The 27,665-nt window shown below is 43.9% G+C and overlaps 1 protein-coding gene across 5 annotated transcripts in view; it reads left to right on the forward strand.

Moving 5' to 3' along the window:
- The window catches only part of Ptpro (protein tyrosine phosphatase, receptor type, O), a 212,336-nt gene that overhangs the window by 146,685 nt on the left and 37,986 nt on the right, over positions 1–27,665 (forward strand). For 2 of the 5 annotated variants that reach the window (NM_011216.3, XM_030255238.1), the window contains exons 11-17: positions 462–613; positions 1,644–1,764; positions 11,991–12,130; positions 15,235–15,367; positions 17,820–17,940; positions 19,226–19,294; positions 21,341–21,424. In NM_011216.3, the coding sequence (NP_035346.3) occupies positions 462–613; positions 1,644–1,764; positions 11,991–12,130; positions 15,235–15,367; positions 17,820–17,940; positions 19,226–19,294; positions 21,341–21,424 (820 nt within the window). Of the gene's footprint in view, positions 1–461; positions 614–1,643; positions 1,765–11,737; positions 11,865–11,990; positions 12,131–15,234; positions 15,368–17,819; positions 17,941–19,225; positions 19,295–21,340; positions 21,425–27,665 lie in introns of those variants that run through there. The other 3 variants (NM_001164401.1, NM_001164402.1, NM_001164403.1) reach the window with 3 other exon arrangements.

Below are 27,665 nucleotides of genomic sequence, written 5' to 3' on the forward strand. Positions count from 1 at the left end.
TTATCACCCAATATGCTTGAACAATCAAACATTTTAAGCATCTTGAAATAGCAGCTTACACAGGAGGTCTTGATATCCTCAGGTGGGTATAGGTCCAGCCATCTGTGTCTAAGACAGTCCCACAGAGCAAGTGCCCAGCCTGTATTGCTGACTTCCATTTTTGGTTCTGAGATACTGTCATGTGGTATGAAGTTGAATTTCTTTCCTTTTCTTTTTTGTTTTATCAAAAGAGGGTTTCACCGTGTAGCACTGGCTGTCCTGGAACTTGCTCTGTAGACCAGGGTGGCCTTGAACTTGCAGAGATCTACTCTGCCTCCCGAATGCTGGCAATAAAGGCATGGGCCACCACTGCCTGGCTTGAAGTTGAACTTTCAATGGCAGCTTCATTGCGGCTCTCACACTTGGCTGGGGAGGACATCAGCCACGAGTCTTTATCCTAAGCTTTACCTCTCTCCTCGCAGCCCCCGTTGCTCCAGAAATCACGTCTGTGGAGTACTTCAACAGCCTGCTGTACATCAGTTGGACCTATGGGGATGCCACCACTGACCTGTCCCACTCTAGAATGCTGCACTGGATGGTCGTTGCAGAAGGGAGGAAGAAAATTAAAAAGAGTGTACGTTCCTTTGATTCCTGACTTCAGGCTTCCAACCAGTTGGTGGCATGAGCTGCTCGCAACCCTTACTTAAGCTTACCTTTCCAAGTCCTTGACAGGAGCTGAAATCACTGCTGGTCCTGATCTCACTTATATTTAAAGTTTTAATTTGAGAGCTGAGTCTATTAGTACTAGAAAGGTGGGGGCGTGAGAGGGAGTTTAAGGTCACCTTCAATACATAGCAAGTTCAAGACCATCCTAGGACACATGAGAGCTTTTTCTTTGGGATGCTGTGTGCTATCAAACAAGCTACCACTCTTCCATGTTAATATTTTCTCAGTGATCCACATTACCCAGATATCTGAGTGCATTTAGGATATTGGGGTCTTCTCTCTGCTTTATTAAGCTTTTTGACCATGATTAAACTACTGCAGCCAAAGCCAATAAAAAGAAAGTGGTATAAATAAAGGATGAGAGTCATCCTGGTCCCCTCTGCTGCTGCTCCTCCATCCACCTCTATGTGGCATCCTCATTTAGGCTTCGCTCCTAATGTCCAAACATTAGTCTGATGGAAGAAACAGAGCAGCGATGGAGACCCCAGGGCTTGAAAACAAACCTATTAGTTGCCTGTTTGGTTTCCACTTGCAATCTATCGGTCAGAACTGGATTATACAATCCTCTATATAGGAGACAGGAAATAGAGTCTTCAAGTAAACAACTGTGTGTGTACAAACATGTCTATGTTTCTTTGGAACCATACAGTAACTGTCTTTTCTGGAAGCTGTTGTGAATATGTGGGATGACACCAGAGTAAGGACCAACACATTGGAAAACTGTCCATGCTGATGTGTATTGTGCACTTTAAGAGAGCTTACATTCAAACAATCCAGTCCAGCAATAACATAATAGTCAACTTTGGCTACAGTGTAAACTAACGGGGGTTTACGCTTTCTGTTAGAGCCTAGAATTCATACCTGTGTGCTTGCTGTGGAGGGTGAGGTGCTGGCTCATACATCCCACCTTGAAATCACAAATCTTGATGGTCTTGCAGGTGACACGCAATGTCATGACGGCCATCCTTAGCCTGCCTCCAGGAGATATCTACAATCTGTCTGTCACGGCCTGCACTGAGAGAGGGAGCAACACCTCCTTGCCCCGCCTTGTCAAGCTCGGTAAGGAGAGGGCACGGTGAGGGCTGGAGATGCTGTGCTGGGGGAAGGAGTGTTTGCTGAAGATGCTGTGCTGGGGGAAGGAGCGTTTGCATCCCTTATTCAGCAGGGGCTCCTCAGCTCAGTGGACCCAAGCCAAGGACAAGGAATTCCCTCTGAGAAGTACAAAGTGGACACACTAGAAAGAATACAACCACACTGGTATGAGTTTTATTTGTATGAGTGGAGTGTAAACTAGGCTGAGACGTGGACCTTTGCCCTTCTTGGCAGCATTGGAGGGACCAAGGAGCTTTAGGAGCGTTAGAAATGGAAGATCTTGCTTGTGATCTAGTTTGGTGTCTTTGCTTACTCCGATAGCATTCTCTTTCATACAAATATTGTTCCTTATTAACTTAGGAAAATACCTTGAGTAAAATACCTTGACTTTATTGAAGTTGGTACCATTTCATAATTCCTCAACATAAGAGGAAAATAATTTTTTAAAATATTTATTTATTTATTATATGTAAGCACTCTGTAGCTGTCTTCAGACACTCCAGAAGAGGGTATCAGATTTTTGTTATGGATGGTTGTGAGCCACCATGTGGTTGCTGGGATTTGAACTTAGGACCTTTGGAAGAGCAGCTGGCGCTCTTAACCACTGAGCCATCTCACCAGCCCAGAAAATAATTTATAACAGGGAAAGACAGCTTACATTAATTCATTACATAATAATATGGATTCGCTGCAAGAGGATTCAGACACAGCTGTTTTCTCTGATGGCATTGATGCCAATGCATAGCAGAAACGTTTGGATTTAAAAAGTAAGAAAAAATCAGTAGTAGGAAAAGGGGTCTGGAGAAATGGCTTAGGAGTAAAGAGTGCTTGTGGCACTTTCAGGGGGTTTTAGACCTCAGTACACCACACCAGGCAGCTTGCAGACACCTATGACTCCAGCTCCAAGGGACCTCTCACCTCTTCCGGCCACTGTGGACATCTGCACACACACACATACTTGCACGAACACACACTCTCTGACACATACACACACACAAACAAAAGAAAATGAATCTTTTCTTTAAAATGAATAAACATGAAGATTAATTAGTTTATTGTGAATAACTGAGCAAGCATAGCAGACGACCTTGATAAAGCTGGGGTTAGAGTGAAAGCAACCTACAAGTGCTTGCGTTTAGTGAGACACAAAGGAAAAATTACCTTAACTACGGCAGATGTCACAGAGCAAGGAAGATAGCACAGGAAGTTGTCTATAGGTCCAGTAAGTAACCCATTGTGTTTGATTATGAATCGGAGGGAAGGAGTCCTGAGGCTCTAAATACAAAGAAATAATGACACGGTCTGTCAATAAGCCCACTTGATCGTTTCAAACTGAATGCACCTTACAGTTTGCCTAACACTGCGCCCAGTAAGAACGTGCAATTTCAGTGGTCACTCATGGAAAAATCTGCCATATGTTAAGGGCACACTTCATTTTTGATACCTAAAGGGAGTCGGGGGAAGGGTGAGCTGTGTGGTCGGCTTCTAGGGCGTCATTAGTGTAAGTGTAGCCACTCATAAGCAATGCATGCTGCAGACTGATTCTGAATCCAGCCTGTCACAAACTAAATGAAACAGAAGCTAGGCACATCTCATCAATACCAAGGCTCACAGCAGAGATGTCAGCGTGTGTGTTTTGGAAGCCACTGTCACTGTTCAGACGTGTACTAACTCCTCACAAGTGCTTGACCCTGTCCAAGAGAGTTTCAAACCATTTGTTACTCCCTGTGCTGGTACCTGTAGCGGGGAGTGCAGAGGATCACACAGGCCCATCTCCAGAAGCATACGCTCTCTGCAGTCACAATGCTCTCAGCAGGGCATTTTGAGAAATGCTTAGGAAATTGCAAACAATGGACCAGGGAGAGGGCTCCGCAGACAAGTGCTCACTGCCAGCCTGACACAGAATCTGATCCTTGGGACTCACATCAGGGAAGGAGAGACCGGACTCCTGAGAATTCTCCTCTGACGTCCACATACAGGCTGTTGAATCATAGTTTCCTCATCTCCCCCGACAAATAACGAAATGCAGAAACTATTCTTTAAAAGAAAAGAGGATCCCAACAGAAGAAAACAACATTTTCTTCATTCTATCCAATACATATTTCCCTCTGCGTCTACCGAGTGTGAAGATGGCCTCAGATCCTTAGCTCAGTGGCAAAAGCTAAATTCATACTGAGACGCTGCTGTTACAAGCAGAAATAAAGTGTTGGATACTTTTGATGTTGTACCTTAATTGCATGCAAAAAGAAATCATTCTTTATGACAACCTTTAAAAAATTAATTTGCCAAATTCCTTGAAAACCGTTTAATATTATGAAATAGAAAAGCATGTACGATTTCTACTGGAGATGAGCTTACTCTGGTGTCACATTAGAATGCAATGAGGGAGCCAAGCAGACAGTTCGGTGCTTGCTGCCAGCATGATGACCTGAGTTACATCCTTGAGACACACATGATGGAAAGAAAGAACCAATTCCCAAAAGTTGACCACCACACAAGTGCCATGGCACATGGTAGACGCACACATACACACACACATGCATACACAAAAACACATATACACACATACAGTACACATGCATACACACATTCACAACAAACACACACACATACATGTATGCATATACTTACACACAATACACATACATACACATATGCACAACACACACATACATGCATGTATGTATATACTTATACACAATACACATGCATACACACATGCACAACAAAAATACACATATACACACATGTATGCACATACTTATATAGAATACACATGCACAGCAAGCACACACATGTATACATGCATACATACACATACACACACATATACACATATACACATGCATATATACATACACATGCACACACATATATACACACATACATATATTCATGCACATATACATATACACATGCACACATATGTACACATGCACATACACACATACATACTTGTGCACATACATACACACACATACATGCACACACACAAATGTTAGGATTTAAAAGAAAACGTAGTTGGGCCAACAATGAAAGCAGGGGATTCTCTGTGAAAGGTTAGTTATCTGAAAAAGGAGAAGAGCACTGTGATTCGGTCAGATCCAATGAGAAGTAAGGGCGACTCTAAGGGCAGTGGCTCTAACGGAAATGGAGAGATTTGAACAGGATTTGGGAGGTATTTTGTAGATTGAGGCTCCAGAACTTTCTTTTTGGACAAATGTAGGTAGTGAAAGAAAGAGAAATAAGAGTAAGTCCTCAGCTTGGCTCATGAGCAACTCTGTTTTATGGTGTGTCGCTCAGGGAGACACAAACAAGCAGGATCTATGATCAATGGGTTAATGGGGAGGGGTGTTAAGAGCCCATGGTTCCTCTAACTTAAAAAAAAAAAGAAAACTACAGAAAACGACAGTGCAGGTGTCCAGCAAGGAGATGGTCAATCTGTGTCCAGAGATCACAGGGAACTTCTGGTCTGGGATGTCTGAATTAGAGCACCAAGTACCAATTAGAGACTAACATGAGAAGGCCTGGGTGTGGCCCACATTCCAACACCCAGAGACTGAACAGAGAGAAGAACAGAGAAGAAAGAGAGGGTGGCACAGAGCAGCCAATGAAGGAAGGGAAAACCCAACTCCACCCTTGTAAACCACCCTTGCGAAGTTCTGCTTTACCCAGACCACATATGGCAAAGAAGAGAAATTCCCAGCTTGCCTTCCAGAGAATCAGCACTTAGCAACATGTGGTTCCCCGGTAAGCTAGCTGGAGCCCAGTGGCGTGATTACCCTCACACACACCGAGCCTGGAGCTGGGGACAGAGGCCTACACCTTCTCATTGATTTTTCTAAAGCTATACATTTATGTCATCCGATAACGAAGGAGACTGACAGAAACTGGTTCACTGTGCAGCCAAGACTGTCCTCGAGCTGATCCTGTCTCCTACACATCTCAAGTAGGGAGTCTGCAGGAGGGAAGCCCCAAATGAGTGGGATGCAAGGGATCAAATCCACATAGCCACCAAGACTTCCATGAAAAAGATAAAGAGAGCAACTTAACCCAAGTTCCACTGACAATAGTGGGTCTCTGCTCCTTTTCTGAGTCAAAAAGAAAAAAAGAAACTGCATCTGCCAAGAGTCCGCTGGTTCTAAGTGTTGGGCTTACATTCTGGGCCCTCTGTTTGGATCCATTGGCTATGCTATTGACAGTTATACCATTTCTCTGTTGCTTTGGCTGCCATGGCTTTGTAGTATATTTTGAAATCAAAGAGCACAATGCTTCCAGCTTCTTTACTTTGTTGTTGTTGTTGTTGTTGTTGTTGTTGTTGTTGTTATCAACATTGCTTTGACTACCTGAGACGTTGTGAGCACATACAAGTTTTTTTATTTTTACCATTTACATATACATACATACATATATACATACATCATACATACATACATACATACATAGGCAGGCCTGAGATGTAGGCGCGTGCTTAACATATATATATACAAGGTCCCAAGTTCAACAATACCATCACCAACATAATGCAATAAAATAAATATATATGCTTATATGTACATACATGAGTTTACCCTACTCCCCTCTCACTGTGGATTGTTGTGACAATTTATATCATTTTTATAGTCCATATCTCTCCCTAAATTCTTATACCTATTCTTACCTTAATATAACTTACTTTTGGATAGTTTTGTTTTGAGACAGAATCTTAGGTAGCCTAAGCTGGTCTTGAAGTTGCTATGCAGCCATGACTGTCTTTGAGCTGACCCTATCTCCCACACATCTCAAGTAGGAGGATTGTAGGAGTAATACCCCAAATGTATGTGGTGCAAAGGATCAAAGCCAGGGCCCCAGGCACGTTAGGCAAGCACTTAACCAACCTAACTGTATTCCAGCCTGTTTTGACTTTTAATCTTCATATGCAAGACAGGTGATTTACACACCACTAACACATACTTGGAGCATCCTGAATTTAACTGTGTGCTTATTCTTACCAGTGAATTTGGGGTTTTCTTGTTTCTCTACCCATGGCCTGCACCTTCTATGTGTCTACTTCTCATGTTTTACTGACTTAAGGAATTTTACAGCAGACATGTTAAGAACCACACCCACCCACTCTGCGGCTTTCTCTTCCCGTTTTGGGAACTAGATCTTAGGACATCAGCTTGAGAATCTTAGTTTCAGTTATGAAAACTTTGATGTGAGTGAAAAATTCTGAAAGACATAGTTTGTTCTTGGACAGGAATTTTTAGAACATATTTGGTATGTTAATGAATATTCTCCCCAGCCCACATTGTAAATAAGTTTGTTTGTTTGTTTGTTTTATCTGTGTTTTGCCTACATGCATGTCAGCCCCACATGCATGCCTGATGCCTGCAGAGGATGAAAGTGTCAGATCCTTCAATACTAAAGTTGCAGGCAGTTGTGAGCCTCCATGAGAGTGTTGGGGTTAAACCTGAGTCCTCGGAAAAGCAACCGGTGCTCTTAACCACCAATCCATGTCTTCAACCTCTAATTTAAAATTTAATACGTTTGCAAGATGCTAAATGTTTGCTTTTTATATTCTTCAGTATTCTTTTTTAAATATTCAAATTCCCATTTAAATTCAGAAAAAGAGTCTTCCTAGGTCAACGAGATAAAGTCTAAAATAAACCCAAATCTGACAGATTCCTGTTGTTAAACTTTTCTTTTCCAAACTTTATGATCCACTTATAATGGCACATGTACCCTGACACACTTATCCTGACACACTGGTCCTGCCTGACACACTTATCCTGATACACTTATTCTGACACACTGGTCCTGACACACTTATCCTGATACACTGATCCTGACACACTGGTCCTGACACACTGGTCCTGACACACTGGTTATCACGACTCAGCGTGAGTAATTTTTCCCTCCTATATCAGCTGTCTCCCTCTCTCCCCTGCTTTGAGCGGCGTTTTCTCCTACAGACTTTGCTCGCATTATCCTGCTTCTATGGGAGGCCTCCATGGCTTATATGGGGTGTAACTTCAGTGTTTTCAATCCTTATTTTTAATGATGGTTCTTAAATGCTCTAACCTCCCTTTTATCCCACCACCCACCAGTGGTAGTGGGAAAGAAAGGATGCTGGGGAAATAGACCTGTTCTTTGGAGCAACAACTCTCGTCCGTGTTGTCTGGAAATCAGCAGTTCAGTTCACACATCAGCAATGGCAGCTCGATTCACTTGCAAACATTTCACGGATACACCAGCAGTCCAGTTCAGGAGAGTCGGGTTAGCAATAACAGTGACACTACCTAGCAGAGACAGCCAGGCCTCAGCCTCAGCTCAAGTCAAGCAGGGGCTATCAGGAGGAATGCCAGAAGAAGTTCTTAGCTGTGCCTCTCTCAGGGAAGTGAAGATCATCTAAGACACAAGGACCTACAAGCATTGCACAGCTAGCTCTATAAGCAAGCCTAGCTCAGCCTTCATAGCTATCCCTAGAGTCCTAGTTATAGTCTCCACACATCACGTGTCCTCCACGGATCTTGCCGCAGCACAGGCATCTGTGTCAGCTGACATCACTCTGCCCTGCCAATCATCCCGACTCCGAGGAAGCAGCCAGAAACTTCAGCATGCCACCAGATGTTTCTTGGTGCACTTCTCTCTATGGAGTCCTAGCAAATGCAGCTCAACTATACAATGCAAGGCGGTCCAATACATGCACGTTGTTAGCAAAGCATCTTTCATCACGTGTTTGCCTTAGCAGAACTTCCTTTTAGCTGTGTCTGCTTCAGCTCAAATCTCCTTCACAAATCTGCCTCAGTATTTCACTTGTAACCACTTCAGCTAACCATTCCTTCACATGTTTGCCCCAGCAAAACACCATCCAACCAACTTTCCAAAGAACCCTGAAGTTTCCACTTCATATGGAAATACTTTGTTGGCAAAGTTGAAAATAATTTATATGAAAATGTTTTGTCTTCTGTCGAAACATTATTTCAATATACATGGGAAAGACTCTCAACTTGCATTTTTACACATTAAGAACATTCTAGAAATTCCTCACATTGAGACTGAAGGTTGAAAATAGGGGTTTTCCACATCAGACATAGAGATGATTTTTTATAGCATTGCTACCAATGTCACATGTGTAAAACGCATCCAGTTTAAATAGAATAAAGCAGAGACAGCAGGGAGCGCACCCACCCTTTTGCATATAATAGGAAGCCATAACTACCACTCAATGGGCAGTTTCATCAGTGAGCAGTATTACAATACACAGGAAATGAGACATACTATCTCATGCCTTGAATTCCCACATTTGAGAGGCTGAAGCGGGAGGATTGCCGTGAGTATAAGGGCAGTCTAGGCATGTTAGTGATTTGTAAGATGGAGTGATCTCTCTCTTATTCACCCTGCCCCCCACCCCCAGGAAAGGAAGAAAAAATAGATTAGCAGAGAAAGACAAATTTGGGACAATAAAGACAATAAGTTCTGCTCCAAGTCTCAGTATTGCACTTGATTGTTCCCTTTGTGACCTCCGAGAGAAGGAAGGGTTTTCTGGTGACGCACAGAGGGTTAGGTGCCCACCCTGACTTCAGAGGTCATCTCACTCCACAGAGAGGCAACAGCTTGAACCTCTCATGATCCGTATGAATTAAATGCGAGTTAGCATTGCTGCCTTCTATCCTGCCTACATTCTGCATGTGGCACTTCACAGCATTGTGTGTGTAGTGTTGTGTTTGTGCACACTCATGTGGATGCACACGCACATGTGTATGAGTGTGTGTGGGGGGGTGTAGATGTCAGAGGTCGACTTCAGATGTCTTTCCCAATCACCTTCTACCTTCCACCTTTCTTTTTGAGACAGGGAATCTCATTCAGCCAAGAGCTTGCTGATTCCAGCAAGCTCCAAAGATCTGCCCATATGTGTTTCCTCAATGCTGGGATCGCAAGCCACCTTGCCTGACTTTGTATCTGAACTCAGATCCTCATGTTTGAGTGGCAATCAATTTAACAAATTTAACTCCTTTTTTTTTTTTTTTTTTTTTTTTTGCGGGGGTGAGGGTAGGTTGGTTTTTAAGACACATTCTCATATAACCTAGACTAACCTCAGGCTCACTGTGTAACTAAGGCTGCCCTTGAACTGGAGTTTTCTGCTTCTACATCACAGGTGCTAGGATCACGATTGCACACGGCTGTGCATGGCCTTGGAGTGTGTACTCTTAGAAGAGAACAGGCAGAGGCTAACATTATCCAGGACTGTCCCAACCATGCATGCTTGCACTCAAAGATGCGATTTTGAGCTGTCACAACCACCACAGGTCTTAGATCTGGCTCACCGTCCTGTCGGCAGTGAGAGATGTGAGTGGAGCCGGTGGCTTCTGTCACTTGAGGTTTCCTCTGTCTCTTTTCTTCAGAATCGAGACAGAGCCCTGCTGAGAGGAATGGGTGATGCTTGCCAGTGAAAAGGAGATTCTGGCATCTGCTGGGAGTTTTCCTGCCTAAAGCTGACTCACTTCTTCTCCCCTTTAACTCTCTCACCTAAACCTGCCACTTCCTCATGGGAAATTAACTCCTTCAGCTGGCACTCAAGTTCAGGCCACCTGCAAGGATTCTGAAAGTATTAGTTTCCTTACCAGGACATAATTAGGATATTCTAAAAGGAAGTCCACAACTGACCAGACATGATCTGAAAGGGGTCAACTGTTTTCACAGGACGTTCAACCACTGTGAAAATACAGGCTAAGGACCAGGCTCAGGAGTGTGGGGCAGAAAGCATAAAGACATACAAGTAACAACAAAGGAAGATCCACAGCAGAGATCTGACTCTCTGAACGGACGATGTAGGTGGAGGAACACACTGCCAGGTCAGCCTAGTCAGGGAAGATGCAGCACATCCAGGCAGCTGCTGTCTGGTGGGTCTGTCAGCAGATAACATGACCCACCACCAGACCAGGAGTGCTAGCTCAGCATTTTCCATGCTGGGTGATCTAGCAAGAAAGATCAAGGCATCCACCACACAGAGCCCACGACAGATCAGCATCCACAATACAGGGGCATGAGTAGAGCAGAAGAAATTCGGAAATAGGAATTCTATTTCCAAATAGAAAAGAGGTAGGATTGTAGAGAACTTACTAGAAGAGAGGACCAAGCCAACTAAACCGGCGACTCAATTACTGGAAACAAACAGAAAGTGGTCCAGATAGCATGGTGTGGGGGCCCTCCACTAATGGATTCATTTATCGACCAAGATAAAATGTCTGTGACAAAACTGTTAGCTCTAATATGCTATTAAGCATCTGGTTCTCCACCATCATTCTTTTCCAAAAAAATACATTATTTACTTGTTTATTTAGTTAGTTAGTTAGTTTTGGTTTTCCGAGACAGGGTTTCTCTGTGTAGCCCTCGCTGTCCTGGAACTCACTCTGTAGACCAGGCTGGCCTCAAACTCAGAAATCTGCCTGCCTCTGCCTCCCAAGTGCTGGGATTAAAGGCGTGCGCCACCAAATCATGTTTTCTGTTTAGTTTTATCTCTCTTAATTTTCACTAAAGTTTCAAGAATTCAAACTTGTGACCTGAGAGGACCATAGAAAAAAGACAGGTTGACACTAAGGCCCAATCTTCATCATCTTAAGAAAAAAAGAGATCCTTTCCCATTTCCCTTCTTTCTTCTTCCTTCTTCCTTCTTCCTTCTTCCTCCTCATCCTCTTCCTTCTTCTTCTTCTCCTCCTCCTCTTCCTCCTCCTCCTCCTCCTCCTCCTCCTCCTCCTCCTCCTCCTCCTCCTCCTTCTTCTTCTTCTTTTCTTCTTCTTCTTCTTCTTCTTCTTCTTCTTCTTCTTCTAATTTTGTGTCTCACTCAACAAGTTATGTGTTGTCAGGACAACACTAGCTCCAGGATGGATGACACAGAAACTATTAATAGTCTGGTCACAAAGCTGAAGCAGAGAACAGAAAACAGAAGTGTCCAAAAGGAGAACTTGAAAACACAAGTGGGGAAGGACACAAAACATTCTGCCGTTGGATGTAGATGGCAGTCTTTGTGGGTGGATGGGCAGATTCAAAAGCAATATAAAACACAGGCTCTTAGCTACCTGCCTGTGAGTTCTCCGGACATCCACCCTGTTACTAGTAAAAGAGTGTGTGCACAGGGCGTGTGTGTGTGTGTGTGTGTGTGTGTGTGTGTGTGTGTGTGTGTGGTTTTTAATTTTTTGCTTTTCCCTCAGAACCAGCCCCTCCGAAGTCACTCTTCGCAGTGAACAAAACACAGACGTCAGTGACCCTGCTGTGGGTTGAGGAGGGTGTTGCTGATTTCTTTGAAGTCTTCTGTCAGCAGCTCGGCTCTGGCCACAATGGCAAACTCCAGGTACTGATTGCTTCGACTATATTTCTGAATTATTTTTGATTAAGGCTATGGAGTAACTGAAAACTTCTTTCTTGTGGAACTACAACGTATGACAACTGTCTGCTTGGGATTTGGGCATGCAGGGGCAGAGAGAGAAATTAGCAGTAGTTGTGAGACATGCCCATGACGACCTTACCATCTAAAGTCTACTTTCACAGTTAAGAACTGTTTGTCGTGTTTTTATTTAAATTTATTTTAAACTTCAAAAGACATTACAAGTAATCATGCAAATGTCGAGATAACATGTTCTCCAGTGAAGAGTGGGAGCTTATATATTGTGGAAATAATTTAAAAGAGAAAAATTTCAGAAATTGTTATTGCTAAAGCTTTGGGGTCATAAACAGCAGAAATGATAAAGTACTTTATTGTATTCCAGGTCATGATGGAGGGCAGGGGTGGATACTCAGTCCTGGGGGGGCGGGGTAGCTAAGTCATAAGAGAGAGAAGGAAGGAAGGAAGGAAGGAAGGAAGGAAGGAAGGAAGGAAGGAAGGAAGGAAGGAAGGAAGGAGGGAGGAGGGGGGAGGGAATGAGGGAGGGAAGGAGGAGGGGGAGGGAGGGAGGGAGAGAAGAAGAGAGAGAAGAAGGAAAGAGGGAGAGAGGGAGGGAGGGAGAGAAGGAGGAAGAAGGGAGGGAGGGAGGGAGAGAGAGAGGGAGAGGGAGAGAGAGAGAGAAAGAGAGAGAGAGAGCTTTAAAGCCAAAGGAGGAACGGAAAAGGGCAGGTTGGTGAGAGTTCATAAACTGCAGGGGGTAGAGTAATTCTTCCAGCATAAATAATTGATGCTCTTTCAATAAATGCAGGCCTTGTGCCTGAGACAGGGAGAGGATTGCTGGGAGGGCAGCTCCTTTCAGACTGATTGCTGAGATAATCGGCTTTGATTCCTCTGCCCCTTTGATAGTCTCATCTACGAATTCTCTCTTTTGATCTGTGCTGACTAGCTCAGTCCTGTCTCTGTTCTAAGAACCTTTTTGGAAAATAACTGTTCTGCCAGGAATGGATTTTCTCCTCTGTAACTATAGTGATGTCTTCCATTAGAGACACAATGGTTAGTCAGCTACCTGCTGCAATTCAGTGCTGTTAGCAGAAGGCTTTCTCTGCCTGCTGTAATTCTTTTCTCCCCTAGGTGATGGTGGGATGGGAAATCAGTGCAGTTGGCTGCCATCTGGCTAGGCTGCTGTGCCTCACAACCTTCTTTTGAAAAAGAGTAGCATGCTGGCTCATTGTCTATAGTGTGCACTGTGTGTGTGTGTGTGTGTGTGTGTGTGTGTGTGTGTGTGTGTGTGTGACTGTCTGACCGTGGATCCAACAAATTAGCAATTTACTCTTCTTAAAAATGAGATCATTTTGCTTCTGAGCACCTAATATCACCATGCTCTGGGTGAATGTGATAAAAATGGAAAATGCAGACAAACAGGTAGGGTTCTTAATATATAAAGAGCCACTTCAAGTAATGAAGATAAAGACCAACACCCCTAAACAAACACATAGGAAAACAAGAACAAAAGATTCTTCAACATATGGAAAATTTATAAACTCCCTCATGATAAGAAATGCAAAATAAAACTATTAGGCACAATTTTCATTGGAAAAGCCTACGGACAAAGTATGCCCCATCAGAAAGAAAGCAGGAAAATTGTCATTGACACACAACAGAGTTGTACAGGTAAGCTGACCTCTGGAGGTTAATTTTCAATAGTTTTCAGTATTAAAAAGATATACTTGGTGACTGAGTAATTTAACTATCAGGAATGTATGAGTGCATATTTCTATACCTCCACATACAATGTGTGTGTGTGTGTATGTGTGTGTGTGTGTGTGTGTGTGTGTGTGTGTTGGTCAGTCTGTCTGTTTGTCTGTCTGTATCTATGTGTCCATACAAAGTGTTTTAATTTTTCTTATTGCTGAGATAAAATACCCCAACCAAAGCAGGTTCCAGGAGGAATCTCTTCCAACTCATTGTTTCAGTGTATAGCCCTTCCTGGTGGGGAAGTCCCGGCACAGGAGCTGGAGGAAGCCACTCACACTGCGTCAACAATCCAGAAGCAGAGAATTATGATGTTGTGGTTCAGTTAGCTTCCTCCTGTTTATGCTGTCCAGGGCCCAAGCTCAGAGAACCTCCTTGGGGGTGGGTCTTCTTATGTCAATTAACCCAATCACAATACTCTCTCACAGGCATGCCCAGAGGCTAACCTAATCTAAATGACCCCACCCCACCACTATCCCACCATCCCTCATCTCATAGATGACTCCAGGTCCTGCCAGGCTGGTGATCATATTAACCATCACAGGCACATAAATGCACTAAGTGACTACAGGTACAAGGGTTTCTATGGTTACAAGATGATGCTTACTTAGTGTCGCTCACAGCAGCACACAGAGAAATCCACAGACCACTGAAACCTGCATCTGTAGGAGGCTGGCAAGATGAACTTTAAATGGACGTGTGTGCCCTCCTTCAGAAGGGTAAATGGGAGCTGGAAAGATGGCTTTTAGGTTGACAATGCCTGCTGCACTTGTAGAGAACTTAGGTTTGTTTCCCAGAACCTACATAGCTGTTGACAACTGTCTGCAACTCCATTTCCAGGGGAGAGTGTACCGTCTTCTGGTCTCCGCAGGCACTGGGTGCAGGCAGTACCCAGACAGACAGACTGACAAACCTTTGTGCATGCAGTTTTAATGTTTTCCATTTTAAAAAGAATAAATCAGCTTAATATGAATTTATAGCAAAGATGACAACAGATGATTCAAGTGTAAATAGGCAGAGTAGTGTGTAAGCTGCATCACCAGTCATCGCCGTCAGCTGTGACGTCAGCTGTGACATCAGCCGTGACATCATCTTTATGCCCCCATCAACTAGGTACAAGGAAAAAAACACTCAGTAATGAGGGCTGCTTCCATGGGACAGAGTAACATGGAAGGGAATAGAGAAAGGGGGGGAGTTTTTCACTATTAACCTTTTCCATCTTTTAATTATGTTTTTATTCTGAACATAACATTCTTAATATGGAGAATACTTTCACAAACAAGAGGATGGTGTGAAATGTGTTTTATCTTCTCCATCCCCAGGAGCCAGTAGCTGTGTCGTCCCACGTGGTGACCATCTCCAGCCTCCTCCCAGCCACTGCCTACAACTGCAGTGTCACCAGCTTCAGCCACGACACTCCCAGTGTCCCTACATTCATAGCTGTCTCCACAATGGGTAATGATACAGACTGAGGCAATCTGGTCTTTTGAAGTTTCTTCATTATTTTTTTTTTAGTATTTCCTTCTCAATACATATAACTTGCCTTTTTGATGGAGTCAGTCTTCCTTTGAAAATACCCCAAGCTACAGGTTCAGGGAGCCCTTGACTCCTATCTCAAAGTGTGCTTGGCTAGAACATGTGACTTAGAAAAAGATTCGTATTGTCTTCAAGCATTTTTTTAAAAATGATATGTAAATATAGGATAAAAGAGTATGAATTTTAGATTTGGGCTATTTAGGTTCTTCCTATGTTCATGTTAATGGGTATAATCTTCTTGCCTGCATGGATGTCTGTGCACCGTGTACATGCCTGCTGCCATCCACCAGAGGGCAGAAGAGAGTATCAGATCCCCGGAACTGGAGCGAGATGGTAGCGAGCAAGCATGTGGGTGCTGAGAAACAAACCTGTACTTGGTGCAAAAAGCAGTTAGTGTTTTTAACCGCTGAATCGTCTCTCCAGCTTTAGCTTAATGTTCTTTAGAAAATTAGAAGTAAAAATACAGAAAGCCCTAAAAGTGTACACCAGACACAAAGGGCATCCGCCAAGAGAAATCACCAAGGTGATCCTTAGACTCCTCAACAGGGGTAGACACAGTCCTGACCAATGCACTCTCATCTGTACAGGCCCTTGGCTGGCCGTGGTCCAATAGCAGTTACCATTTCTACTTAAAATCAAAGCAAGAAAGCCGCTACTTCAGCCGTGCTAAAAGGCAAATGGGTGATTACTGTGGGGTCTGGAACAGGGCTTCTTGTTCCTTTCCTGTGGTATAGCGTGTTCATTGTTTGCAGCAGGAATTCTAGACCCTTTGTGAAGACCCTGTGCAGACAGCCACTCTCAGGAATGCTGTGTCCCTTTAAATGGATTTGCCTTTGTGTCTGCAAACCAGCTGCAGGCTTATGGCTGATACACTGAGGAGTAGTGCCAGCTCTGCTTTGTTTTGCTTTTGGCCTTTCTGTTGACTTTTCCTTTGTTAGAAAAAAAGACAGAAGTACACGTGGGCAATGTTTAACACTCCTTCATCTTACAACTCAGGACCCTTTCCTCCAGGGTTTTTGTTGGAGTGTTCTTATTTGCTTGTTTGGATGGTTTGGTTTGGTTTTTGATGAAGAGTAAAGTTGAGTTATGCTCTAACTACATAGTCCTGGCTAGCCTGGATCTCGTAGGAATCCCCCTGCATCATTCCTTCTGGAACTCATAGGGATCCTTCTGCATCATTCCTTCCCAAACTCACAGGGATCCTCCTGACTCATTCCTTCTTTCAAAAGCTGGAGCTAAAGTCGTTTGCCACCATGGGTGGCTTCTGTGACACTTTTTAAAATGCACTTTAATGCCTATGAATTCTTGTCTGTACCCTGGAAAACAAGAGCAACAGGTGACTTTTTTTGGTCCAGTTTACTTACAAGTGTAAACAAATAAGCTTGGGAGGTAAATATGGCTCCCCATGGAGCTGATGGCCTGTTCTTCTTTCTTCCCAGCACTCAGCCACAAACCTGAGTAGAGGTGACATATAGCAAGTACTTAAGGCCTTAAGGATTGGCTCTGTGGGGTTTTGAGATGGGTTAACAAGTAGCTCAGGCTAACTTCAAACTCACCATATAGTCCAAACATCCCCTATGACCCTAACCCTCCTACCTCAGCCTCCCAAGTGCTGGGGTGCGGGCATGTATCTCTTGCTTTCTGACCTCTAAAGGAGGGCATGTGTCTCCCCTGTCTCTCCTTGAAGACTTTTATAAAGACATTTTACAAGCCTATTTCCCTGTTTCACACAGGGTAAGTAGACCATTCATCAGAGAAGGTACACAAGAGCAACCCCACTCTTAAGAACTCTCTGACTTATTAATAGATTTAATCTTTGCGTCTGTGCAGGCGGGACGCCTCTGAACATATGGCTGCGGCCCGTCAGAATGTCTGGTTACGCGCAAAGTGCAGCCAGAGATGGCAGCTCGATGACGCCTCCCTCCTATGCATTATCTGCTGGGGGAGCAAACAACCCAGATGTGCTTCCTGACTTTAAAGTCTTGGGCGTGAAATACGAGCCTGCCTCCTTCGAAGCTTTTGAACATGTTAAACCATGGGAATGCATGGGAATGACTGCTAGAGTCTTAATTCTCAAATAGCTGCAAGCTTGATACTTCTCATACTTGCAGCTTTTCATTATACGAGTGCCTGCATGCTGGAGGTCTAGGAAACAGACTCAGATTCCCCATACACCTAAAGACCACCCGTCAGCCCCCAGAGCTCCCCTATAAGACAGGGCAATGGTTCCCTTAGACAAGTGTGGGTGTTGTCATTATCATCTTCATTATAAGCTCAATGTTCCTACAGTAGAGGTGGAGGAAAGGCTGCGAATGGCTCTGTCACTTTCCATGTCCTGTAGTCTAGAGCAACACGTGGCTTCTCTCTCTAGTTACAGAGGTGAACCCTAACGTGGTGGTGATCTCGGTGCTGGCCATCCTCAGCACACTTTTAATTGGACTGCTCTTAGTGACCCTTGTCATTCTCCGAAAGAAGCACCTGCAGATGGCTAGGTAAGAAAAGTACTGTTGTTTGTTCATGTGTGTGAGCATGCACATATGTGTGTGTGGTTGTGTGATGATGATGACGATGATGACGACGATGATGATGATGATGTGATGATGGAAGCCAGGGCCTTGTGTATTTTAGGCAAGTACTCTACCACTAGGATAAACCTCAAGTCCTTTTCCTTAGACACATTCTCAACTACTTTCCTCACATTGCAGAATAATCTACCAGTTTTCTGAAGACATTGATGCCCGTTTGGCAACCACTGCATCTGAGAAGTTTGCTTCAAACATAGAGTTGAACAGTTGCCTATTTCCAGAAAGAAAATAAAAGGTGTCCTAATTAGGTTTTTATTACTATGAAAAGATACCATGATCATGGCAACTCTAGTAAAGGAAGATATTTCACTGGGGCTGGCTAACAGTTTCAGAGGTTTAGTCCATTATCACTGTGGCAGGAAACATGGTGGCATACAGGCAGACATGGTGCTAGAGAAGGAGACTGTGTGCCCTACTGGGTGTAGCTTGAGCATAAGAGACTTCAAAGCCCTCCACCCCGCATAGTGACACACTTCTTCCAACAAGGAAAGGTCTCCTCATAGTACAACTCCCTATGGGCCAAGGATTGGGAGATGTGAGTCTGGGGGTGGGGCATTCTTATTCAACCACCACAGAAGGAAACAGGAAAATACTGGTGAAACCTAGCCAGTGGAGGAAAATAAAAACTAAAGTTTTGTGGCCCAGAAGCTAGGAAAAGTTCATTTCCTAGGAAGCGGCGACTGTAACCTGCATTGAGCAGGCAAGGTGGGAGTAGTATGGTGTAATGTCCAACTCAGGGGAAGCGTGCAGTGAAGAACCATGCACATGAACAATGGCAGAGGGTCAGCTATGGAGGTGCAGATGTGTATTAGGGTCAGCCATGGACATGCAGATGTGTGTTAGGGTCAACAGTGGGGGTACAGATGTGTGTTAGGGTCAACTATGGAGGTGCAGATGTGTGTTAGGGTCAGCTATGGCAGCACGGGTGTACATTAGGGTCATGAACAGTTTGGGGCAAAGGTTGTGTGGGATGACTGTTTTGGATCCAAGAGTTTGATTTGCTACATCTCATTGGCTGTTTCTTTGGGTTTTAGCTTTGTTTTTTGGCATTGTATGCAAAAGAGAATCAAACAAAACATACATTGCCCCTTTTTAATGCTATTCTGATAAGCTGGATCCAAGGCCCTCCACCCTTCGTGTCAGGCAAAGAGCTCTGTCAAGTAATCACCTTGAGTTTGTCTCTTTCAAACAGGGAATGTGGAGCTGGCACGTTTGTTAACTTTGCATCCTTAGAAAGGGAAGGGAAACTCCCCTACAGTTGGTGAGTATGATACCAAGTCGCGGCCCCAGACGCTCGAGCTGGCCAGTACTTGCTTCAAATTCGATTTTATTGTAAGGCATAGGTGATTTTTCTTCTGGTCGTCCTTTATTTCAGTGGTTAATTAATGACTAGATCACCATGGGCCACAATCATTGCTATAAACTGAATGGGATTCTTAAGTAGAGGAAAAAGGGAAAATGAAGTCATCCAGCAGAGGGTCCAAAGCTGTGCTTCGGGCTCCAGAAAAACAGCCACCATAAACAAGTGGCAGCCATAGGCCCACGGGAGCCAACACATCCATTCAAATATTAAATAAAAGTGTGCAGCCCAAGGTCTTGCCTCTTGTATCAAAGACAGAGGCAATTATGGAATTTTTATGATGCCTTTGTCATTTACAATTGGAAAGGAAGTTCCTAGAAGGAAGAGATGTTTAAGAAATTAGAAAAATGTCTAGAGATGAATTCCATCGCTGTTGTACTGAACTGTGGTGTGAATAAAGAGTAATCCCGTCCAGCTTAGCATTCAGTTCAGAATATCCAAGAGAATCGCCAATCAGGTAAACTTTTCTACTCAAGGGACCAGGGCTCCTTGCATCCTGTAGTTTGTAGGCAACCATCAAAGAATTTAAATGAACCCTCATTCCCCAAAGTGTCCAGTGTTAAAGAAACAGATGTGAGAGACCAGAACTTTTGTCCTACAGAGTCAACGGGGTAAAGAACTTTATTTAAAATGTGTAATCTCCCTCTAGGAGTGTTAGTGATGACTGTTCTAGTCGAAAACAGAATTGAAATGAGATTCTCTTTGATATGACTGCACTTTGGGTCATTTTAAAATTTTAACATGAATAGAGTTTCCCCATTAAAATATGATCAATCCCGTTATGAAGAAAGAGAATGTATAAGCCCTTGATGCTGACAATTCCAGAAACATGAGAAAGTTTGTTCAAATGTGTTAGGATTCTTCTTAAGATGAAGAGACTCACCTACTCCTGCTTCTTCCCTTTAAAAGATTGGGTCCCCAAACCAGTGGCATATAAGGCTCATCCAGAAACTGCCCCAATTTGTATCTGTGACCCTAGAAAGCTGTGTGTTAATGGATTTCATGGTTAGTCGCAATCTGTAGGATTTATGGGCCAATTTGGAGAAACAAAAAGATTTCCTTTCAGGCCATTTCTACAAAAATCAAGAAAATTCTCCTGTAACTTGTAGCAAACTTAGTTTTACCAGCAACAGCATCTTCGGAGGGAGTGAGATGCTCTATCTCAGTGAGGATTTGTTTTAACTGAAGTGACAAGATGACAGTTTCCTTCTAGTTTTAACCCTAACTATAGGTGCATCGAAGGGTATTTTTCAATCCACATGAACGGCTCTGACTTGAATGCTGTTTGAATCCGTGAAAACGGATTCCAATCGGACATTTAATGTTAATAAGAATAAAATAAGATTGCTTAATGTTTTACTTCCACTCTGATAAGGACCAATGAAACACCCCAGGCGGGCCATGGACAATCTGTTGATTTTGAATGAATGATACCCAAGTAGCTTTATTGAGTGGGTGCTTTAAGAAATAGCTTTAGAACCTGGTTAGGGTTTAAATTGAAAATACTATTGGATGCCACATCAAGTGGTACAAAAGCCTGGCCCTCCCGGGACCCACCTAAGCAACCTAACCACTTCTATCCACTCATTCAAGCTGCCGTTATCCTACCTGGCTTCTTAAATTAGGTCAGGTTGGAAGGGCTGGTGGCTGAAAATAACACACCGGGCACTACTGAGCCTCGGGGAAAATGAGATCTCCTAATGGCAGACGAATTGATGCCAAATGAGTTCAAAGTTGCTTCTGATTACAATGAGGACTGGTGTGAATAGAAACCAATTTTATCAATATTGTAGCCTTTAAGCCTTCCATTGGAAGCCTACAGAGGGGAATACCCTTTAACTATGGTGTGGGTTGGCTCTGGCAGGTAGCTTATCGATATCTATACACAGCTGAATTACTAACCCTCACCACGGTTTCATCTTTGCATCTGTTTATTAATGCTCACAGGCGTAGGAGTGTGTTTGCTCTCTTAACCCTGCTGCCTTCATGTCTTTGGACTGACTATCTTTTGGCATTTTATATTAACCCTTGGTAAGTGACTTCATTTTTACTATTTACCCAACACGCAGTCTTTAAAAGTCAGCTTGCACAAAGTAAGCACAGGTGTTAAGGGATTTGTTCCTCCTTGCTGGATTTCATGTGATTCTCAGTGCTTGCCATGAGGGAGGGAGCAAGTGGAGAGGCATCGAGACAGTGAGCGCTACCCAGATGCCTAAGTGCCTTCCCAGTTACATAACCCATACTTCTCTCACAAGCTTTCCTGTAACAAGTTCCTCATCATTGGTGTCTTCTTGGGGTTGGTCTGTTGGCCTTCCATCATTGAATCCCATTTTTCTTCCCAGCACCCACACAAGAGAACTCCTTACCTCCAAGGAGGTAAATGTGGGAAGGTAGAGGCAGCAGCCTCTGAATCTGGAGACCTCTGCTTTCATAACAATCTCACTTATGTGATTACTGAATATCTAACTGCATATAAGCTTCCGTGTGCAATTATCTTCTCTAATACCCACACAGTCTGCAGAGTGTGTTAGTTCTTTTAGAGATGGGAAGACAGAACTTTGAGCTCTCAGCTAAGCAGCTAAGGCTGCTCTTGCAGAGGACCCAGGTTCAATTCCCAGAACCCACAGGGTGGGGGCTCAGCTCACAACCACCTGTAACTCCAGCTCCAGGGATCCAGTGTCCTCCTGAGGCACCTGTAGTGTGCACAGACTCTCACATACACACATGTGCACACAATTTAAAGATAAAGTCCTTACCCTAGGGAGAGAGGGTGTCTTGATATCATGAGCCATCATATAATAAATACAGGTTCTGATCCTGGAAAAAAATCCCCTCTTTCCACTGAACAGAATGCACCTTCTTTTAATCCTTTATTTTCTTGCTATCTAAATTATAGATAATCAAATATTGAAGCATTTTTCTTGGCTTTTGCTATGCTATAATAATAAAAGTTATGAAAATAAACTTCAATTCTTAGGCCAAAGAATCCAAAATTATTTTACCCCCAAACCATCAGAGAAATAGTCTTCCAGGAAACTGAGAAAAATCAGACACACACACACACACACACATACTCACACGCACGCACGCACACACGTACACGATCTCCTGTTCTTGAGTATTAATACATGGTTGTTTAGATAGCAAATAATAATAAACAGCTGCCAGCAAAGTGGGCAACGTGAAGCCGACGTGGAAGGAATCAAAATATCTCATGGAATGAAACAGTGGTTGTGTGTGTGTGTTTGTGTGTGTGTGTGTGTGTGTGTGTGTGAGAGAGAGACAGAGAGAGAGAGAGAGAGAGAGAGAGAGAGAGAGAGAGAGAGAGAGAGAGAGAGAGAGAGAGAGAGAGAGAATAGGGGCAGACAGACACAGATACACCAAGAGACAGAGAGGACAAAGACTGGTGAGGAAGGGAGAGAAGGATGAAGAATCTCAACCCGCTATCTGTGCACAGAAGCCATTGGCCAAATAGTCTTCCAGTTCTCTGAGAGCAGAAGGGATACAGGCTGTGTAATTTATGCTACCACGATGCAAAGGAAAAAGCATTGAAAACTCCTCCGTATGCATTGCCACTACAAAATGTGTACGCACTTTTGTTAAAGATACTAGAGGGAAGTTCTTTGAACAAGGCCAACTGTACTCCACTGTAGAGGCGTTCACTACCGTTATCAAGGCCGTCACCAATTTTCAGGTTAAGACTTCACCATCATCAACTCAGTGTGTCCTGTGGTTAGCATCAGATAGTCTCTGGGTATGAGCAGTACATGTGAAGTCCACCTTGACCTTGAAACCTGCACTACCTTCCAGCTAAGCACCTGTTCATCATCCTAAGGAATTCCCAGCCATCCTTAGGAGGCAGGTTGTGACTGGAGCATCCGCCACAGGGTTCAGTTAAAGGGAGATTGTGAACCGTGCTGTGTCCCTTTCCCAGCACAGACCCTCAGCTCTTCTCATTTTCTAATGTTCACAACTTGTGTGTCTTTCTTAAGGACCTGCTGATGAACAGATGGCCAACCCTTTCAAGGTCCACTATGAACGGTATTGACCAAGTAGTGTGAAACCCTACTCCAGAGGGGCAAAATGCCCTACTGTTTTTAGAAGAACATCTTGAGGTTGTAAATAGTTGCCTTGAGGTGAGAAGAGGCCAGTCTCTGTTGTCACATTCTAAAACGTCCACACATCCAAACCAGAAATGACTGCTTGAACTCCCTACGGCTCGATCTGTGAACCTCCCCCTCTGCTTGCGCTCCCTAAGCCTCCTACAGATGTGTTTGCCTTTGTATTTCATCCACCTGGTTAACCACAGTCACAAACAGCATAGTTACACCCCCACGTGCTTTCAAAGCACTATGCAGCTCCCAGCAGAAGCCGTGGATTTGAAGAGATGGGCTCCTATGATTTGCTACCAGCCTCAGGTGCCTCGGGAAGACTGAGAGGAAGTCAAGAGATCCATCAGACACTAGTGCCCTATCAGATTGGCTTCTATGGAGATTGCTGACTTTAGTGGCCTTGAGGCCGGACTCTTTAAGGGTATCTCCTACTCTGAACTAAATCCACTGCTGCTTCTTCTCTCTCCCTTAGCCACCTGCAGGCTCTACTCAGACATCTGTGTTTCTGCTCTGATTCCTAAATGGAATTTTAAGCATGGATGGCATTTAGTTACAGTATTCCACTGTATACATGGCTGGAGTGTGCTATGTTAGGAGTAGGGTATAAACCAAATGGCCTTTTTCAGGTTTTATGGTGGCTTTGATTTAGCACGGGAATCAGCTACACTTATGAACCTGGGGCTCCGGGGTTCCACACTTTGTCTTAATCGCCACACATTCCACGCCTCTGTCGTTGACTTGGACTCTTTTGAGGAGTGGGCTGTAGTGTGGTTGGTTTTCTTAAGACTGTTGCGCCCCTAAAGAACTTAGAGTCCACCTTAGTTTCTCTAAGCCATTGGAGATTTTAACCTTGCCATCCATAAATAAAGGGGGAGAAATGAAGTGTGTATGATGCTGGCGTCTCTCTGTCTGCCTTTCTGTCTCTCCATCTTGTGTGTGTGTGTGTGTGTGTGTGTGTGTGAGAGAGAGAGAGAGAGAGAGAGAGAGAGAGAGAGAGAGAGAGAGAGAGCGTGCATGTCTAATGGGTAATACTCATTTGGTTGCTTAGGTAATCTTTATCACTGAAAAAATGAGATCATAAACTTTGCTCAGTTCTTTGGCCTTTATGTGTGCACATCAGCTTGCCCCATATATGGTGTAAATTGCTACTCAAGCCTTAACCTACACATTGATAAGTGAGTTTTCCACTCCCTACACATTGTAGTAGTACACTGGGCACAGCATTCAAAAATGCAGAAAGATGCTCTTCCTGTGGCTGTGCTCTGTCATCAGTCCATCTTGGCAGATTCCACAGCCTTCCGAAACCGGGACACTCTTGATTCTGCATGCTCTAACTAGAGCATTGAAAGTGGCCACCAATCATGCTCAGACCCTCATGGCCACAGCGCACCATGCAAATTAGGCAGTAGAATCTTACACCACATTGAACGTCCACTCTGTAACAAATGGAACTGGAAAGGAAAAAAACCACGTGAATCTGTTCTCCGTGAGTCTTGTTTCTCCTGAGCTGTGGAGCAGTAGCAGCTCGCTCGCTCCCTCTGTCAGCGTAGATGTGGGCAGCATCTCTTCCCCCACACCTCTTTGCGTTGGATTCCTTTTACAATCTGTTTGGATAGCAGAGATCTCTTGTTCACCCACAGTCTCCCAACCCTAGCAGGGCTGTCAGCCACCTGCCCTGGCCTCCCGACCCTAGCAGGGCTGTCAGCCGCCTGCCCTGGCCCTCTGCTTTCTTAAAGCCTGGGTGTAAGGGGCTGTGTAGCATTCCTGACATTAACTTACTACCATGAGCGCTGAACCAAAGAGGAACCACAGAGCTTTTCTAGGTCCCAGCATCCTCAGTGACATAGCTATGCCTGACATCAGTGCTTTTTAACTGATGGACCAGACTTGTATTTCCTCTAAAGTCTAAGAATAAAAGACAAAGATGAGGCTGGGCAAGCAGGGGAGAATCGGGAAGGGCATGGGGCACCTTCACTGGGAAGTGAAGAAAGAAAAACTCCAGAAAGTCCACATACCGCTCTGGATGCTTTCCTCTCTATAGCTCCTAACCTGACTGCTGCCTCACTGTCTGGAGGCCTCTCCTCACAGGAACTCACAAGTCCAAGCAACAGACCAAGTTATTATTATGCTTGAGATAGTTTGAGAACAGAAAATAATCTTTCCTTTTACTGGTTCACATTCATTATACACAGTGGTGTGAGCCTGTCTGTGTATGTTTGTGTGTATATCTGTGTGCTTGCAGTCTGTGTGTGGGCGAGTATGGTGTGTGTGTGCACGTGCTTTGTATGATGTGCATATGTGTATATACATGTGTGTATGCATGTGCTCTGGGTGTATATGCCTGGATAGAAAGGAGCATGTGTGTGATGTGTGCATGCGTGAGTATGTGTGTGGTGTGTTCATGTGTGTATGTGTGTTTGGTACGGTGTACATCTCTGTGTGTGGTTGTGTGTGGGGGTGTGGTATGATTGCAGGCTCACACCACAGTGAACATGCAGAGGTCAGAGGACAACTTTCAGGAGTCAGTTCTTCTTTCTGCCTTAAGTTCCGGGGCTGGACCCAGGTTCTCAGACCTGTCAGCAAGACCTTGTACTGGCCGAGCCAGCCCTAGCTCTTAGGAAAACATTTTTCTCAAGTATATCTTATGCATTGGGCATATTTGTCTCCTGCATTCAACCCACACTCCTCTCTCCTCCATTCCCTACTCCTGCTCCTACCTTCAAACCACGAATAATAGAGAGAGCACGGGATGTGTGATTGGCATAACTGACTCACTAACTGAAATTATACAGATAATATGAATTTAAGGCCTTTTCCTACAATTCAACAACACACACACACACACACACACACCACTCCACACAGATCACATGCGCAAACACATGCACACACCTACTCCAGACACACATACACTGCAATACATGCACACTATACCAAACACACAGACACCACAGTCTCCCACACACAGACCACGTGCACACACACACACACATGCACACAGACACACTAAGCACATACACACTCACCATATAAGATGTGTAATTTGCATAACTGACCCACTAAGTGAAGTTTTGAGGATAATATGCCTTTAAAACCTTTTCCTTCAATTCAACATAATAATCGTTCACTGGCCACCCGCTGTGTCACCCACTGTCCGTGCTTAGCCCTGAAGGGCACAAGCATGTAGCAGGTGGGATAACAAGGCTCTGCCACACCCCAGGAGACATGGCCATGTGCCAGGTACTAGAAGGGCTTTGGGAGAGTACGGCTTCCTTCTTTCAAAGGCTTTCTGGAGCTGAGATGCCTACACAGCCACAGTTGTGATGTAATCTGACACATGAAGTACTTGTATCTACAACTGATTATTTTCTATTGACACTTTTGGAAATGTGTGTGCCTTTGTTAAACTATTTAAAGACCTGTGATATGGATTATGGCAATATTTTCTATCATCTCTTCACGTGTTCAGTTACGTAACACGTGCCACTTATACAGATGATAAAATACGACAGAGTATTCCAAGTAGCTGCTATCTTGGTGTCAGGTGACTCAAGCCGAGTCCTTTAACTGCTGTGTGAACACCATCACTCTAAATAGCCCTAAGTAGCTGTAATTAACTGAACCATTCACTAACACTTTCTGAGTTTGAGTTTATGGGTTATTAATGAACTAAAAAGAACCACGTGGCAGGTCTGTTTCTCCCTATTTATTGAAAGCACGAGGACGTAGGAGAACTGTGTAAGTCACGCCCCTCTCTCCAGCACTGATGCGATTCACACCACCTGCTGGAATGACAGGCAAGGCAATTCAGTCTGTCACTAACAATCCTGCCCTCCACCTCCTTGGCATTGGTTCTTTAGCCCCTGACTTTTCTCTCTTGTCTATAGACTCTGAAAGTCAGGAAGCAGATGCTTGTGTTACTAATAAAACATCCTACTAAGGTAATCACCAGGAGTCAGCGACCGTATTTGTGGAACTCGGTTTTTAGCAAGGGGGAAAATACAAAACACAGGTGTATTCTTCTAACCTTATAGCTTCCTAAGGTGAACCAGAAATTGTTATCTTTGCACAGACAGAAGACTAATTTAACAAACAATGTATACATAAACACATTTGTGTAGTCAAAGGTTCTGGTCATTTTATATTTTGAAGTTCTACAT

This window comes from Mus musculus, chromosome 6 (assembly GCF_000001635.26).
Source record: "Mus musculus strain C57BL/6J chromosome 6, GRCm38.p6 C57BL/6J".
NCBI classification, from domain to species: domain Eukaryota; kingdom Metazoa; phylum Chordata; class Mammalia; order Rodentia; family Muridae; genus Mus; species Mus musculus.